Source organism: Nyctibius grandis, chromosome 18 (assembly GCF_013368605.1).
Source record: "Nyctibius grandis isolate bNycGra1 chromosome 18, bNycGra1.pri, whole genome shotgun sequence".
Classification (NCBI taxonomy): Eukaryota; Metazoa; Chordata; class Aves; order Nyctibiiformes; family Nyctibiidae; genus Nyctibius; species Nyctibius grandis.
In genome coordinates this window covers 11604758-11622716 of record NC_090675.1, presented here as the reverse complement: position 1 = coordinate 11622716, position 17959 = coordinate 11604758, and the positions used below count along the sequence as shown (strand labels likewise).

Here is a 17959-nt window from a genome sequence, read left to right as displayed (position 1 = left end):
TACATACAGACACTATGGCTTTAATCTTTTGGACTTAAAACCAGGCTTATCTCTATAATCTTAGAAATTAAAAAAATAGTGTTTTAAATTACAGAAATCACACATCAGCAAAGCCACACATCAGCAGTAACATTTACATCACTACATTTGATGTAAATTTCAAGACAAACAAAACAGTAAACTAGGCTTCAATAAAAACAAAATTATTTTTAAAATTTATGTTCTAATTAGAGGAAACAAAAATAATCTTAGAAGGTTAAAAATGATTCTGTTATAGGTTGAACACTATTGGAGAAAAGAAATTTGTCAAAGGAAACAGACTGCCATATTGGTTTTTGGATTACCTCAAAGGCTGAATTTGCATTTCCCTAGAATACTATGATAAATAATTATTTCTCATTGCTTGCTCCAGACATAACCCAAACAAGTACATTGATTACTTGAAATGAACAAGTTAATTGAATATTGCGGAAATGCCAGTTGTTTATTTGTTGATTTCAATGGGATTCTTAAAAGGAATGTGGGTTGGATCACTAAATGCTGATAAAAATTAGAAAATTTTAGACTAGTTTAAGAAAAAAAGGGAGAGAATCTCCATCACATGCTTCTATTGAAAGGTCTCATTTGTCTGTGCATAATGTACTAGTGATATTCAGAAACCAACACAAGAGGTACTACATTCAGAAGAAGATTGCAAGAGTCCAAGCAGACTGTTGGCCTATGAGTACAGCCAATGCTAAGTGTTTACATCTACTTAATGCTGTGCCATGAGAATCCTTCCTTTAGACAGCCAGGTCCCCAAAAGAGCTAATCCTAGTATATATGCTAAGCATGGCAGTCAGACAACATCTTTCTTATATGATACTGAAAGCCCTAAGCAGCAAACCAAACAGCTTTTACTCTGGACTGTTCCATCTTGGCTTTAGAAATCTCAATGCCTCATTCTTCCGACACAACTATCAGATATATTCAATGCATTTTACTAAGAAGAATAAACTAAAACCCGTAGCTCCCTTATGAGGTCAGTAAGTCAGATTCTCTCCATTTTAAAGCAGAAAATTGAGGCACAGTACAGCTAAGTCCATGACACTGCTTGATCCCAGTCCTCCCAGTACTCTATTCTAGTAAGAAGATCACACATAAAAATGAATGAAGTAACGCAGGTATACAAATGGATCATTAATCCTATAAAAATATATAAACTTTACCTGTAACTGTTTACTTCATTCTATCGAAACATGGACTAAATAAAAAAAGTCCTGATAAATGCAGTATAATAAAGTCTGAAAAGGAAAACATTATCATAATGGTTTTATAAAAACCTGAGATGAATCCTTGATGGACTTAATTCATTTGGTGAACAGAATCTCAGAGACTTTTAAAAAAACATGAAAAATGAGATCATCTGATAAGACTGTTAGACTGAGGCTGATGTTTCATTTGATAACGGGGCAGATTTGAAAGCATTTACTGCACTGGCTGCAAAAACTCTGACGTGAACACAGCTTCTGCATAATCTTCACAAACATCCTGCAGCTCTGCTGCCACATCACACAGGGCTTCTTCTGTTAGTTGCTCTGCAAGACTAAGGGAGCGGGAGAGAAACAGAAAAGGAAAAGGTTCAGAAAGTCAGATTTCAAATTCCCATCATTCATTCCATTGATATTAATGTTCTGATTTTAAAAGGCAAATACTCATTATTTTTCATTCTTTCTACTGCTTAACCCAAGAAAAGATCTGCTATGTGTTCTGATATGTGTTGTACAAGACATGAGAAATTCTTTCTCAGTCTGTCCACAGCAAAGGACATACTTCAGGCTTAAAAGTGTTGAGAGATCTGAGTTGCTCCTTTATTCAAACTCTTATTCCTGCTTTGGAAATAAGAGTTTACATACTACGGTGCTCATCCAAAAGCCAGTGAAGTAAATGGGAAGCTTCTTACTGATTTTAGCTGCCACTAAATCAGGCCTTACTGAGAGCAATAAAGTTTAAGGAAAAGTGAGATGAGAAATTTCAATTTTCAGTGATCTCTAGACCACAGCAGATGTTACAGAAGGGAAAACAATTTATTGAAAACTTCTCTTCACTTTTGCGTAAGTTCTAAAATATCATAAAGTTAGTCTTTAGAAAGACCTTTTGAGCATAGCACGGGAGTGTGTCTTCTATTAAACACTGTGAGATACTATTTTATATAAAAGGATTTGTAATGCCCTCTGGTGGTAAGAATAAGTCCATGAAGCATGCCGGACACCAGATCGCGTTTGTAGTTTGATTTCAAGTAACAACATGCATCAGGCAAGTGGCAGCAGTGGAATTCAGCTGTCAGAAGGACAGATTCACTGCCATTTAATCCATCCGCCAATCCCAAGAAGGTGACAGTCTTTAAACTATCCAGCCTCACACCAATTATAAAAAGGAGTACAGTTCACAAGGCAGAATGACAGTACAGAGAACCGACAAGGCGTATTTCAGTGGTTTAGTTCAGTAGATTCAAATACAGTGGTCTAACCACAGTTATTAAAACATTTGCCCACTTATCCACAGTTGGGCAAACCATCAACACGCATGATTACCTTCACGCATGCAAGTCATCTCAAATATTGCAGGACCCGTTCCTGGAAACACTGATGCAGATGCCAAATGTGACTCAAATGAGCTGTATCACTGATTTCAATGCTACTACATTACAAATGTGTGCAGAAGTTTAAAAACTCTTGGCAATTAAGCCTGATGTCCAGTCTGCCAATACAGACTATTATGGCAAACCACTCCATCTACAACCACTGAGGTTAGATTTTGTAATTCTTTCTTAATACTCCAGAGTTTTCTTCTTTCATTTCTCTCCTCCCAGTCAGAAGCCTTCTGATTTCCACTCTGCAGGGAATTAACAGCCCCTCTATGCCAGCTGATGTTGTTTCAGTATTTCTTCAGTTCTGATAGAACAGGACTAGCAAGGTACAAGTTCAGCCTGTATTTCCATGCTTTTTTTGGGCTGGGACTTTACAAGACCAATAACTGATTTCTGAAATCTGTCATACATATTGCAAATGATTTCTAGGCAATTGTAGGCAATCACTCAAGAGAAGTGCAAGGAAACGACAACCAGTGATACAATTTAGTTGCTATACCTGTTACTGAGCAATCAAAACACTTCTTCAAGCTTCAGTTCAAGGGTGGGGATTTCATCTTACATTGCTCTGCTTTGCTTAGCAGACATTGAGTGTGATAAACAATTTTTGTTTGACAGGAAGTGAACAGCAGAGAGACTGTTACTTACTGCTTCTTCACCTCTTCTATTTGTACTAAGGGATGGTAAGCCACCTATGTCACGCTTCTGACAGTAATGAAGCATGAAGACTTGTGGAAGAAGAAGCATTGAAATCTGCACTAAGGCCAGTGGACTCTTTTTAAAAGAGTATCTGCTGTTGTTCCATGGTTCCATGAAACATCAACTTCATAATCCCTCATCACAAAGATTAAAATTTGCACAGTTATTTACAGTGCTTTATTTCTTTTTCACTCAGGAAAAAAAAAAGTTACTTTTGTTTTCCTTCAACTTACCTGTTGATGATAGTCTTCTGAAGCTACCCTATATTTCACACGGTTGTTTTTGTGGTAACACCACAGAAAGATGTGAAAAATAATCACTCCTCCAGAATATTCTCCTCCCATACCCTTTTGTTTTATCCAACTACCTTAAAAATCCATGAACACTGAGTACCAGTAGAGAAACAGTCCAACAGCTGACTGCTCTGGCTTTCAATTTGGAATTTAAACAGCCTTCTCCCCACTCCTTTCCTGAATAAGGACAGAAAAACCTGTTCATCAGCTGATACATTCACTTCAAAAACACAAAGAGAGTTCATATACCTCTCAGCAATCTGCCATGGATTGAAACTGCCTACCACCTCATGGGAAATAAGCTTTAAGTGATGCTTGTATCTGCTGTTATAATCCAAGATGCTCTGGAGCATATGCTTTGGCACAGAGAGAGACACAGAGCACTCTTTCTGTAGAGAATTTCGAGTCGAGGGCTGCAGAATATAATTTTCAGTCTGCAATTTCTCCTCTGCTTCTTTGTTTTCGTCAATATCACTGGAAAGATAAAACAGTTATTAAGCCAGAACTAGATTTTCAAGCACCTTTTTGAAGGATCAGAAAATCTCTTCAAGTAGTAACCATAATTTTCTGTAATGAAAACACTATAATGAAGACACACAGCTCATATGCTCCACAGTTTAGTGCAGGGTCAAATATTCTACTTACTTGCCATCAAAAAGTTTTTCAGACAAAATGTCCATTTCTGGATTTGTGCATCCGATTAATTTGGTTATCTGAATTGGATGAGGAGATGTAGGTCTTTTAGCTATTGATGAAATTTGTTGTTCTAGGAGGAAGAAGAAAACATTTAAAATTGTTTCTTTGGAAGAGAAAAAACTACATTTTCTGCAGGTAAGTCCTCACAAAGACTTTTGCTTCTTTTAAGGGGACGTCCTTCAGGTAAGTAAAGTATTGAAGGTGATAAGCCCCTAAAATGTAAATTCAATATCATATTTCCAAGAGCTCAGTGTATTAAAGCTGAGCATTTTAGAAATCCTACCTTTAGTATAAATAGTTTGTTGTGTCAGTGGGTACTTCTAGAGAAGAGAGAGAAAATACCACTCTAAAACTACTGTAATCTATTAATCTTGGCAGTAAATCCAAGACATGGAAAAAAAATCCATCAAGATTTGGGCTAAGTCTTCACCAGTCTTACTGTGAGATTTTTCAACTGGTGTAAAACAACACAGTTCCATTAAAGTCAGTATGTGATCAGATACTCAGCTTAGAAAATCAGTGTAGCCTCACTGTTGTACTTAATCAGATAGTAGGATAAAGAACAGAGCAGGGCAATGGGAAAAATAACAAGCGTAAGTCATCCTTACTAGCATGCCACTGTGGCAAACAATATTAAAGTATGTACACTTACGTATGGGAAACATCAAACTATTGTTTGGAATGCTACCTTTCATTAGTGAACAGTTTCCTACTAACATTACTTAGGTCCCTCTCAATTAAAAATTTAATCTGATGTGAAAAGTTAGTTATATCTTCCATCTGAAGGACTCTACATTCTTTCACTTATTTTCTATCCAATAAAAACAAGCAGGAAAAATGTGATTAGTGTGAACTGGAAGCATCCAAACTGTTTTTTTTCCAAGGATTAAATACTTTTTGCTGAATCACATGGGATAATGAATTCTGTACAGAAAAATCCAGATTTTCTGAGGCTATAAAAATTAAACATGCATATATGCTGCAAGACCTAAAAACAATATCACCATCACTTGAAAAGAATAAGGAAAGAGAAAAATCTTCTAAGCTTAAGTGATTTGATATTATCTTCTGCGTACTGCCAGAAAAACCTTAAACTGTCATGGATTCACGCTACACCAATATTTACCTAACGTTTACTCTTGAACTCTAAGCCATTTAAACTGATAGTTTATTAAAACCAGAGGAAAGAAAATCTGAGAAGCAAACTAGAAGATTAAGTATCTGCTTGCTCACTGCTGGGGAGGGGTGGGGCTCTTTTTGCTCTCTTGTCTTCTCTCCTCCCTCTTGCTCCTTCTCAATGATTGCTATTCCTGGAGCAACTTGCCACAACTCTGTGGGCTAAGTGTAATTTTGTGTGTTTTGTATTACCATTGTTATTGGTTTCTTTATTTTATTAGATCTGTTTAAATTTAACCCACGAGTCTCCCTCCTTTTCCCAACTCCCTTCCTTGGTTGGGGAAGGGATATTGAGTGAGAGAACAACTGCTTATTGTTTAGCCCCGGGTGTGGGAAGACAAAAAGGCACCTACCCATTTTGTCTTCCTGGGCCCACAACTCCACATCACTGTACACAATCTGGGTGAATCTCCTGCGTACAGCCTCCTGGTACCTCTGGTTTTGAACATACAAAATTAATCAATCAACACATACTTAGCAGTTCAGCTGTACTACTTATCACCTAATAGGAAAGCAGATCATGATCCTCCTTGGTCAAAGTAGGCTTATTTTGCCTAGTTAATATGAATAGATCTCTAGAAGTAAACGGCACTAAACCAATAGTTCTAAGTTACAATAAATTTCACTGAACAGGAAGGTTGGAACAGAACAAAAAGTTATGGAAAAGCTGATCAAAGAGAAATTTTTAAGCAAGCAATGTATGAGAAAGTTCAAGTTAAGTAAATGATAACCTCATTAATATTTACATAGAAAGATGGATAAATAAGGGCACAGATAACCATGTATTTGTCTGACTTCCCCATGTTGCCCTGTAAAATATTTTGGATTGCCAGAGCGTACTCCCTTGAGAAGCTCATGCTACTGGAATGCTAGGATCCTAGATCACAAAGAAAAAAAAAATGCATAAATGTTCAAATACTTTCCAATCTGTGAGACAATCAACATAATCGCAATACTGATTCTCCTGTTCACATGTGATTATTTAAGCCACAAAGTCTTGAGGTGGGAAGCAAACTCAGGCCTACCAACTCTAAAGCTAGCAATAAAACCATTAGGGTAAACATTCTTCTATTCTTACACTACGTTTTGCTGGAAGTGCAAACTCTTTCCGAGTCTTTCATTTTACATACTGATCCTGTCAGACCTTGCTTCATTTAAGAACGTAGATACTTACAGATGTTACAATTTATGGACAGTAAACAAGAAATTGGGACTAATGAGACCAACAAAGAGAGAAAACCTTACTTCAATTTCCTCCATTCTTTGCAACATTGACTCTAGACTATGAGTGCCAGCTATAGGCAGAGCCTCCGTCTGGAGTCTCTCATGCTGCTCCATACTCCACAGTTCCTGAGCAGTATCTTCCAAAAGATCATCCAATAGCTTTTCACTCAGAATATCTGCATTTGCTGCAACCTGCTATTAAAAAACAAACAAACAAACAAACAAACACACACACAGACAATGCAAGAAAGAAAGAAGAAAACCCAAAAACAACTGGGGGGAAAGAATGCTTACAAATCAAGCATTTCTTACAGCAGCTCATGGAAATAATCCAATTGTCATTTCAACTTTTTCCTTCTATGATTCTATGAATATTGCTAGCCCAAATTTATTTAGTCATTAAATATGGTATTATAAGAATTATTAAAATAATCTTATAAGGTCCAGTCGTGTTCCGTGTGGAACTGTTATGACCATTAAAAAACAACTTCAAAATGCATCCACTTGACAAAAACCTAACAAAAAAAAATTTTATGCAGCTTTGCCAAAGTTCATTACAATAACTCAAGACCCACATACTGAAATGGAAATACACTCTCCAAACGTCCAAAACTGTGTTGACTACATAAATATGACCTGCATTAAGTTGAAAAGAAACTGTGTGTTGCCCCTTTATAAATGTTTTACAGCTCTAAAGGCATCCTTCAAACAGTGGCATGAGCTTGACTGTACTACCTGTGTCCTATCTACTAGAGGTTCTAAACGCTCCCGTACTGCCTTCTCAACTTTGTCTGCATACTGGGTTGGAGAAGAACTTTGTGACCTACACAAAAAAGAACAAATGACAATGCCATTCTGAAACTCGATATGACAACAATAATTTAAAAAAAAACATAAATGTACTTTTTGGGGGACTGGTGGGAGCGGGGAGAAGACCATATCAGATCTGACACCATTTATTAGCTCTTCAAAGCAAGTCATTACCTTAACTTTTTTATTTCTTTCATTTCTCCTCTGTTAAAGTCAGTTAGAACCTTCACTCTTCTTGAAGTTTCTGCTTCAGGCCGTGCTAGTCTTCATCAATAAAACAGTAATATAGAGGGTTAAAAAATGCACATTCTAACAAGTGAAGAATGAAATAATGTGATTTGGAGTATTAGTTTAGAAAACTTGCAAAAAACTTTAGAAATACTGACTTTAAGACCGTATGAGCCAGGAAATTGTGTTGAAAACCAGGAATCTTCAATTATGTTTCTGCTACTGGCAAACAGGCAACTTCATGGCTATCCACAAATACTGCCCGGAGAGATGAGCTCCGTATCTACCTTACCATGCACACTGCCTACTACAGATCCAGCAGCTGGATCAGCAGTTGAAGCTCCTGCTTCAACTGCCACAAACAGCAGTCCCAAAGCAAACTAAATTTGGGGAGCTCTGGTCTACAGGATGCTGAATATAGTTTAAAATAAACCTGCACTCTATTATTGGCTAGGACAAAGAACATATTTTGTTCTTCTGGAACAGGAAGATAATATTTACCTTCTTAATGCAGTGTGAATATCCATTCTGCATACTGTGTGTTTTGTCAATGCCCTGCCTAGCACAGTTTGGCCTATGACTCCCAGACAATACTTGGACCTGAGATCTAGGAAAAAGCATAAAGCAGTGGCTCTTCCCAGGCTGTATGAATGAGGCCACTTTGTGCCAAGTGGGAAAAGAATACAGCTATCTGGTAGCGAGCTGTGCTGTGCCACTTGCCTTCATGGTCTGATAGCCAGGCCAAATCCATCCTATTTACTAGTACAGATACAGCAGCACTTCCATAGGAAAGCAGGGTAGAGATGGGTTCCACTAGACTGTGAACATACCGCATAGGTGAAACAGCGGGAGAGGTAGGATTTGGAGGCACGCAGGGTATTCTGCTCTCCTTAACAAGTCGTTTGTTCTCTTTTTGCTGGAAAGCTATAGTTGTCTCTTGAAATCGGGCACGCTTTCCTTGAGGCTGTGCCTGTCTTGATTTTAGAGATTTCAGCATTCCCTTAAAATTAACACAATCATATTAGAAACATATATTCCAGTTGTTGAATTTTTAAAGTATATTGCATTCTGCTTCAGAATTTGTCTGCTGTCATGCTTGCTGGCTTTCAATGTTGCTCTTCATGGGGAAAAACTTCTTTTGAAATTTTCAGAATTAGACTCTATGTTAACTCTTAATAAATCCAAACAGGTTTCCAAGATAACATTTTATTCAGCCATGAAGCTATAATATTGCCATATTTGTGTTTGCTACAAGGGCACTTAGACTAGTCCCCTCAGTATGAAATATTGAAATGCTTAACCTTCCTGCTCACAATCCTCACTGACAGATAGATATGGGAAGCAGTAAAAGTTACGTATGCGTGTATCTATGTTACTGTATCAGATCTGATTTTTCAAGCTGAAGGTGATACTCCGAGGAAAGGGAAAAAAAGCATTTAATAAAAAAAACTATTTGCAAAATTTGGCACTTCAAAATATTCTTTAAAGAACTCGTCCGTTTGCATTACAGAAGCCTCTTGCTGGTTGCAAGAAGGACTTACCAGAAACCAGAATTTGTACCGTGAAGTTTTATAATTTCTGTAATCAATGCAGTAAATCTGCCTAACTTATATCCTCCTACTAACAGTAGCATTAGCACAACACTACTGCTGAGTGCATTTTTCATTACAGAGGATGATCAATAAGAGGAAAATATTTCAGCTTTAATTTCAAGTTGAAAAATAACCATGCCAATTTCAAACATGAAACTAGTTTCGGTGAAAGTTTTCCTTGCTAATTCTGTTATTCACTGTTTCTAGTTGTACAGTGCATTTACAAGGAACAATAACACTACTTTCAAAAAACATTTGATAAAATAGTCATAACCACTAGAAATAACGAAGGCAGATGACATAGTTTACCTCCTAGCTCAGAATAAAAAAATTGTGAGAAAGTGCAAAGCTTGACAGTGTCTTACATTATATGACAAATCCCAGAGGACAAGCAGAAGAAAGCATAATCTCTATACCTGTGATTTTGCAGGTAATAGCATGCCTTTCTTCTTCAAAGGGCCACGTTCAAGAATGGGATCTTTTTTTACAGCCCTAGCTCTCACCAATGCATCTATGCTTCCTTGTAAAGTGACATTTCTCTCTGCAGTAGGTGGGTCATTTTCTTCTTGGAATTTATCGTGCAATATATGAGCACAACTGTTTGCCTTCTGACCTGCTGAAATATTTGCAACATGTCAATGTTTATAAATAATACAGTTATACAGTGTTATCTAGGTAGATATTTGGAAATATTCTGTATGCACCATTAATGTCAACTTGTAAACTGCCATTTAGGTGTACACTGCAAAAAAAAAACAGTCCAAGTGTAGCCCACAGTAAAAGAAATGGACAAAAGTAGGAAGAATATGATGATGATGATAATATAGTTATAAAGAGGCATATAAACCTGCAAGTCTATCGTCCCAGGGGAACAGCTGAAAAAAATGCAGAACAAAGCTATGTGAATCTGGTAACTACATATGGGCTGTAATACACTTCTGACCAACAGTATGTAACATACTACAAAATTGAACTGCAGATGGTTAAGTTAACTGATAAAAATGTATTTAATAATTCAAAATACAAACCAGTCAAGAGACTCCTGGCAGCTGGAGGTTTTCTAGGTTCTTGTCCATGCTGTCCCTTTAAGATGAGAGGTTTGTTTTCTCCTTTTGGAGATGAAAGCTGCTTTCTGGCTGGAAATGTCTCAGTGTTTCTTGGAGATTTGCCCTGAGATGCTGAAATACATTTCTTCACTTTTTTGGGTGTTTGTTTCTTTTCCAGCAGTGAATCCAGATCCTACACCAAATATTTAGAATTTTAATTACTCTCTCAGTAAACCTGATGTAATAATGAGAAACAAATTCAAGAGATTCTAAGTAGTTGGAACTTTTTTGGTGTGGTTTTGGTTTTTGTGGTAGTGATTATTCCTGATAGCTTGTTCATGCAGAAGCTTCTTCATATTATTAACTTAAATCTTACAGAAAAGGCTTGCATTTTTGTATTTACAAAAAGTATCTGCTTACAGCTTGTTCAAAAAGAAATGGATACAAAAGCTACAGACAAAAAAAAAAGTGCCCGCATCACTATGGTAAGACAGACAGACAGTCTTCCAAAAGCTAAGTCCAAACTTAAACAATTCTACCTCCTTTCCTGTTCCCAAACAGTTAGCACTGTTGCTGTTCTCATAGGCAGTTCAGAACAGTAAAAATAAAAACACAGCTCTTACAGTGAGAACAATATTTTAAGGAAAATAAAACATCTTATGGCTACTGCATCAGATGCTTTTATTCAAATTACTTAAATACTGGTTTCAAATTAGTTCAGGTTACATAGGTTCTTACTTAAAAGAAAAACATCTTGTAGGTATGAACTGCAGCAGGAAACGTGAATCAGAACTTTTATATTATACCAACAACGTATTTTAAGACATCGGATATCACTAACAAAAGCCATTTGAAGGGCACAGAGCTTAAGTAACTCTTGTAGCTACAACTTTATCTTCTGCCTGGACAATTCCGCACCCACCACCACGTGTGAGGCTCAGAAGCTCATCACTAATCCTGATGACTAAAGCATGCATCACAAAACAATAAACACATAACTTACACCAACAGATAAAATGCCATCCTTTCAGTCCTGGAAATGGCAAACAAATCAGAAACTGGTGCTTTGTTACCACTATCACTACCAGTCCTCATTCTACCAGGAGAGCCAATAAAGACAGGAACAGCATCAAGAAGAACAGCAGCAAGTTGCTTCTGTGTTTAGGATGCAACTCTATTTTAGACCACCATTATTTAGGAACAATAGAAACATATCGATACATTAGGAAATATGGCCTTTAACACAAAAAAAACCCCAAACCAACAGTAAGATACTCTGCCATTTCATGAATGCACAATATAGTTTGCTGTCTCATATTTCACTACATCTTTTCTGCCTTAGCAAAACCAAAATGTTTTTTCCTACCTCAACTTGTAGCAAAATATCTATAATAATGTCAGAAATGGAAGAATCCACTTCTAGTTTGGCAGAACAGAGAGACAGTTGTCGAATAAGACTGCCCAGTTCCTTGTAGTGGGTAGGGATCTGCTGCTCTGTTTGATCTGTAAACTGATTTGCAAATGCCTGCAAGGCTCGTACAGCTCCTCTGTGTGCTGCCGCCAATCTGGATACTGCTCGAGACTGGAAAAATGAAAAATAAATGCTTTAATAGCTATAGTTTCTACGAACACTGATACTATTCAAAGAATTGTTGCCAAAATTTCATGGAGAAACACTCAGGCTTGGGATAATTCTGATGGATATGAGGTTATTTGTGAGATAAAACAAAACAGGCATTTAAGTAACCTACTAAAGGTACTACACAACAGTACTCATACCAAGTATCATGCTAGCTTCAGATAAAATAGCCTGTTCATAACATATTCTGATGTTTCTACTACCTATGCCAACAGAGTACTGTAGTCACGGGCTTGACCCTAATGTGAAACTATTCCACAAACAGAACATTCTCCATCCTCCAGCTTTTGTTACAGAAGAAAATACAAATGATGGAAAAACACAAGAGAACAACAGGACAATACTGGCCAAACAGGAGGCATGATCTCAGTAGTATCTTTCTGAAAGATGCTGGGCAGAGAAGAAAATCAGAAAGGAGGCTGATAAGATTGAGCGACATCCACAGGACGTTTAAAAAAGTAGCCAAGAGTAGAACACAGTGTTATTCAGAAAAGGAATTGGAATTTAGAAGGAATTAGAAGTCACATAAAAGCAGAAGACCAACAGCCCTCCTCCCCAGTTTACTGTAGACAGGTAAGAATTGAGGAGAAGAGGGAAGCAGCAAAGGCAGTATCAGACCAAGTGAGACGTCCTTCTGTTAGAATGAGATGAAAGGTGCAAGACACAAAGAAAATCTCTTTTCTGGTGAGGGCTCAGGTGTACCCGAGACAATTAAACCCAATTAGCTAGAAAACTTCCTGTCAATAAGTTACTCACAGCCTGAAGGATAATTACATCTTACCTTTTTAGTATGTTTGATTTTATGAGGACTCAGTTTCTCTAAATCATCCTGAATTTCTTTTACCTGTTTATCAAGAAAGGAGGGGGAGAGGGGAAAGACAGTCAGAAATAGCTCCTTGTCTATATATGAACAATTAATCTTCACTGTAACATCTGACTCAAAGTCCAGATTTTCCAATGGTTATGCTCTGTCCAGTCATGAGAGAAATTAGTCACACCATTCAGATCTAAACTAAAATGCCATGGAAGTTCAGAGATAACCTGATTGAATCCATCTTGTTTCAGTTCATTTCTGTCAAATTCATCACAATAAAGTAGCTACTATACGTCCCGATTTAAAACGCTGGTTCCTACCTGTTGCTGGAGTACATAGAGCATCCGAGCTGACCGTGCAGCTTGTTTCTGTCTCCTAGTGTAAACTCGTTGCTCTTCATCAGGATCTAAAATTTCTCTCTCTCTCCCTAAAAAGCAAGAAATGTAAAGTATTGTGTCTTAATTTAACCTGTGAAAATCACGATTAAGCCACGATAACAAATATAATTTAGCAATAAGCCTCTTTCATGCAGAACCAATACACAATGTATCATATATTTTGCAGGGCTCCCTTGAGCAGCAATGCAAGCTAGTTATTTTAACTCTACACCATGTTTCTATTTAGAACTTGACTAAACATTCGTATACAATATAGCTTATTAGTTATAGCTTACAAAATCACATGACCCCTTAGTTTTATGACAAAGTTGCAGGTAGAGCACTCAAAGTTAGGAACGGTTAAACCTCTGGCTAGTTATCACAAAAGAACCAGTGCAGTGTATACTGACTGGGGCTGGCTGGGATGGAGTCAGTTTTCTTCACAGTCACCAGTATGGTGCTGTTCTGGATTTATGACTAAAACAGCGTTGATAACACACCAGTGCTTTGGCTATCGCCAAGCCATACTTGCACAGCACTAAAGCTTTCTCTTTTTTCGATTATGGCCTGCCAGCGCGTAGGCTGGGGGCGTGCAAGAAGCTGGGAGGGCACATGGCCAGGACAGTTGACCCCAACTGACCAAAGGGATATTCCATGCCATACTCAGCAAAAAAATTCATTTTTTTGGGGGAAGGTAGACATTCCTCACCGATTGGCTGGACATTGGGTGTCCTTGTGGGAGGTAGTGACTGATTGCCTTTGCATCACTTGTTTTTTTTCCTTTTTCTTCTTCCTCTTCCCTTCCCTTACTAAACTATCCTCATCTCAACCCATAAGTTTTCTTGCTTTTAATCTTTCTATTCTCTCGCCTGTCCCACCAGAGGGGAAATGAGCACAAGCACGTGGCACTTAGCTGCTGACCAGGGTTAGCCCACAACACAGTGTGAGAAAGCACGTTACTCATGTTACTATGCAGCCATAAATGAGGTGAGTCAGACTTGTGAAATCAAATTTTACCAGCTGTTGTCCCCTTTCTCATCACTGATAAGAATGTGGTTAATTATGATACTGTTTTTTGCAGTTTGAATATCTAGCCAATAGGCCTACAGACACCAACTTTTTCACCCACATTATTAAATAGCCTACCACTAACGATCGTTGCAGATTAGACTGGAACTTACCACAAACACTCACAGATACTAAACCCTGCTATTCCTTAAACTGGCTAGTCATTCTAGCTTTTATCTACTTTTGAAAAAAGTAGATGGTTCTCAAAAATCCAGAACTAAATACAGATTCTAATCCAAGTCAAAAAAAAACAGAAAGAAAAACAAATGAACAAACTAGTGTACATTTATATAACACAATTATTGTTCAGTCTTACACCTTTTTTAGTCAGTTCTTCAATTTTCTGGACATAGCTCCTCAATTCCTTTTGCAGCCGTCGGACTTCCTGAATATTTTCACCTTCTTTTTTGTTTACTTTTGGCTTGGGGCCCTGTCCTGTGTCACGGGTAGGTGGAGAGCCCAAAACAGCCGGTGTTAGCCTTCCCTCATTTGACGTGTAGAGATAAACTTTAGCGCCAGAGGTGGTAGTCTCCACTTTGGAAGGCTGACCGAGTTTCTGCTGATATTTCAAGCGAGTTTCAGACTTCAGTGCGTTTTTATTTTCTGGACTTTCAGATACTTCAGTCTTCTGCTCTTCTGACTTATGGGCCAACAATGGTTTATTGACAGCATCTCCAAACACTCGCTGTTTCACTTGCTCTTCAAGATGTCTTCGTTTTATGTCCCTTTTGGCTAGCTGAATAGCCAATTTTAGTCTCTCTTCAGATACCACTGAAAACATGCCAGAGCTTCTTATGCTGGGGTCCTCACTTCCAGCTAGATTTCTCTGATCATTGGATGCCTTCAGTTTTTCTATTATAATTGGACGGGGATTAGAGAATATGAGACCCAAGTTCTCTGGAACTGCAGGAACATGTCTATTGAACTGGAGCTGTCAAAGCATTAAAAAAGCGCCGATGTTACAAAGAACACTTTACACAGGTGATGTACCTCTAGTATGTAACAGTGAGGAAAATGGATCTTCTTTCATATTAGAATGCATTCTGTCATGATGGTACTTCTTCAATGCATGCAAGGCATTCCATCCACTCAGACAAATGCCAGTATTCTGAATTAAATTATTCTGAATTAAGCATTTAGATCATCTTGCAAATAACGTTAGGCACTTATCTGCAACTTAGGGCGAGCACCTTAGGGAGGATACGTACATTGAAAAATCTGCTCCAAAGTGACTGGGCAATGGACAATAAATGTCCTTATAAAGATTTTTTTTTAAGAGTTCTGACAATTAAATGAATGAGCTATAACAACGATTAACATTAGTAACATAAATGGGAATGATTATATCATACTGATTTAGTATGGCATTACTACATTTACAAAGGTAACAGAAGAAGAAATTATGAAGGAGATGTGTGATGAAGGAGAAATGGAAAGGTGAAACGTGGTACCAGAACAAAGTTTCTAGGTTCTATTTCCATGTAGTAAAGGAAAAGGTTAAGATAGTTTATTGGTTTAGACTGGGATAGAGTTAAATTTCTTCATAGTAGCTTGTACGGTGCTATGTTTTGGATTTGTGATGAAAGCAGTTTTGACAGTGCACCAGCGTTTTAGTTACTGCTCAGCAGCACTTACACAGACTCAAAGCCTTTTCTGCTTCTCAACCCACCAGTGAGTAGACTAGGGATGGGCAAGAAGTTGGGAGGGGACGCAGCTGGCATAGCTGGCCCCAACTGATCAAAGGGATGTTCCATACCATACGAAATCATGCTCAGCAATAAAAGCTGGGGGGAAGAAGAAGGAAGGCGGGGACGTTGGGAGTGATGGCATTTGTCTTCCCAAGTAACTGTTGCACATGATGAACCTGAACGCCTGCCTGCTGATGGGATGTAGCAAATGAACTTCTTATTTTGCTCTGTTTGTGCACGCAGCTTTCGCTTTACCTGTTAAAATATCTTTATCTCAACCCATAAGTTTTCCCACTTTTACCCTTATAGAACCACAGAATATAATCATAGAATTGTTTTGGTTGGAAAGGACCTTTAAGGTCATCAGGTCCAACCGTTAACCTAGCACTGCCAAGTCCACCACTAAACCATGTCCCTAAGCGCGACACCTATACAACTTTTAAACACCTCCAGGGATGGTGACTCAACCACTTCCTGGGCAGCCTGTTCCAACGTTTGACAACCCTGTCAGTGAAGAAATTTTTCGTGATATCCAATCTAAACCTCCTCTGGCGCAGCCTGAGGCTGTTCTGATTCCCTTCCCCACCCCACTGGGGGAGAGTGAGCGAACGGCTGTGTGCTTAGCTGCCTACTGGGATTAAGCCACAATAGACAGGCAAATAACATTTACAGATGTAGTTTCTAATCTACACCCTTACAAAAGGCCAGTGTCAAGATTATATATGACAGCATCACGAAAGCAAGTATGAAGAGTTGACACTCACTAGTGGGCTATCTCAGGAAGTGGGTCATTATCATCTTTTTGTAACGATCACAAATGAAAACAAATTCATCATTGCTGCAAAAGTCAAATAATACCTGTGTTTGTAAAGCCTTTGCTTCATTCCTGTATAGCTGGGTAGTGAATGCAAATGTAGTCTCAGACACAGTCGGCTTGCTGGGTCCCATCGCATTGGCTTAATGCTGAAAATTCAGTTATTTGTTCTTTGCTTACAATCACAACTATGAACATAAGAAGAATCAAACATTATTTCTGCCTCTCAAAAGCAATCCCAGGTCTGATGTGAATAACAGATAGAGAAGCAACCTGAGGAGGAGTTGTGCAGAAATGGAAGACAGATCATGTGTAGTCATACAGGTTGTACATGAAATGGAAAGTACAATCCCACCCTTTAAGGCAAAATTTACAATTTATAGCCTTCTTTTACACACCCTCATGGAGAGCTGATGAGCACCATTTCAGACGACGAGGCTCACACTATGAACCATAAGAAGATTGCTGCAGAACTTTTACAGCTATTACTCACCTAAAAGAGAAGTAGTATACTGCAACGGTAAGAAAAGAAAACCGACTAGAAAGATAGCCTAAGGCACTGCTCAAGGCAGCCAGGTCTGCACAAAAATGTTAGTGTCAAAGGAAAACACATCAAGGGCATGCTCATACCTGAACTTCTTCACAGAGAAGGATTTAAAATAACAGCGATGTGTGAAGACTGCCAGAAACTTACGTCTCCTTCATCTGCCTCTGAGAATTAAATAATGAGCAGGATGTAACGCGTAACGCTGTGAAAACTTTCTGTCGCGACTGAACTAGAGGCCTTGGCTCTGCTCCTCAGCTCAGCTGCCCGTACCTCTCTGGCCCCACACGACCCGCAGTCCGGACGCCTGCTCGGCCGTGCCTGCCGGCAGCGTTTGGTCCCGACGGCCCCGCGCGAGGGGCCTCCCCTGCGGCCCGACCTCCCTGCGGCCCGACCTCCCTCCGGCCGCCCCGCCTCGCGCCCCGGCCCTGTGGGCGACAGCCCGCGGCCCGACCCCGCCGCCCGCCCGCCTCCTCCCCGCTCCCCTCACGGCGTCCCGCGAGGGCGGCGAGGCCGGCACCAGCGGCCGCCCCGCCCGCTGCCACTGAGGGCGGGCCTGGGCCGGGACCTACCGGGACGCTGTTCAAACCCGCTCCGGGCATCCGCCGCCGCAGAGGCCGCC

At 39.0% G+C, this 17959-nt stretch overlaps 1 protein-coding gene across 7 annotated transcripts; it reads right to left on the bottom strand.

The window, feature by feature from the left end:
* Positions 1 to 17953, bottom strand: KIAA0753 (KIAA0753 ortholog). 7 transcript variants are annotated; one of them, XM_068415421.1, is made up of 17 exons: positions 17910 to 17953; positions 17424 to 17504; positions 16838 to 16981; positions 14610 to 15222; positions 13167 to 13273; positions 12814 to 12876; positions 11760 to 11975; positions 10376 to 10586; positions 9764 to 9963; positions 8586 to 8755; positions 7702 to 7791; positions 7453 to 7540; positions 6739 to 6912; positions 5847 to 5928; positions 4267 to 4387; positions 3871 to 4095; positions 1 to 1585 (listed from the first exon to the last, which is right to left on the bottom strand). In XM_068415421.1, the coding sequence occupies exons 3-17, from the start codon at positions 16925 to 16927 to the stop codon at positions 1468 to 1470; spliced, it is 2568 nt and encodes an 855-aa protein (XP_068271522.1). In that variant the 5' UTR covers positions 16928 to 16981; positions 17424 to 17504; positions 17910 to 17953; the 3' UTR covers positions 1 to 1467. The 7 variants fall into 7 exon arrangements, with proteins under 7 accessions (XP_068271522.1, XP_068271517.1, XP_068271520.1 ...); XM_068415416.1 differs by lacking the exon at positions 1 to 1585 and having other exon boundaries at positions 3610 to 4095; XM_068415419.1 differs by lacking the exon at positions 1 to 1585 and having other exon boundaries at positions 3610 to 4095; positions 6739 to 6909.
* Between the last annotated feature and the right edge of the window lie 6 nt (positions 17954 to 17959).

Bases quoted from the DNA above. Each gene is read 5' to 3' on its own strand.
- KIAA0753 (XM_068415416.1), bottom strand. From the start codon at position 16,927: ATGGGACCCAGCAAGCCGACTGTGTCTGAGACTACATTTGCATTCACT. The intron at 11,976-12,813 runs GTAAGATGTAAT...TCATTTTTCCAG, and splicing joins AAATCAAACATACTAAAAAG to TCTCGAGCAGTATCCAGATT. The intron at 9,964-10,375 runs GTTTGTATTTTG...CAAATATTTCAG, and splicing joins TGCCAGGAGTCTCTTGACTG to CAGGTCAGAAGGCAAACAGT.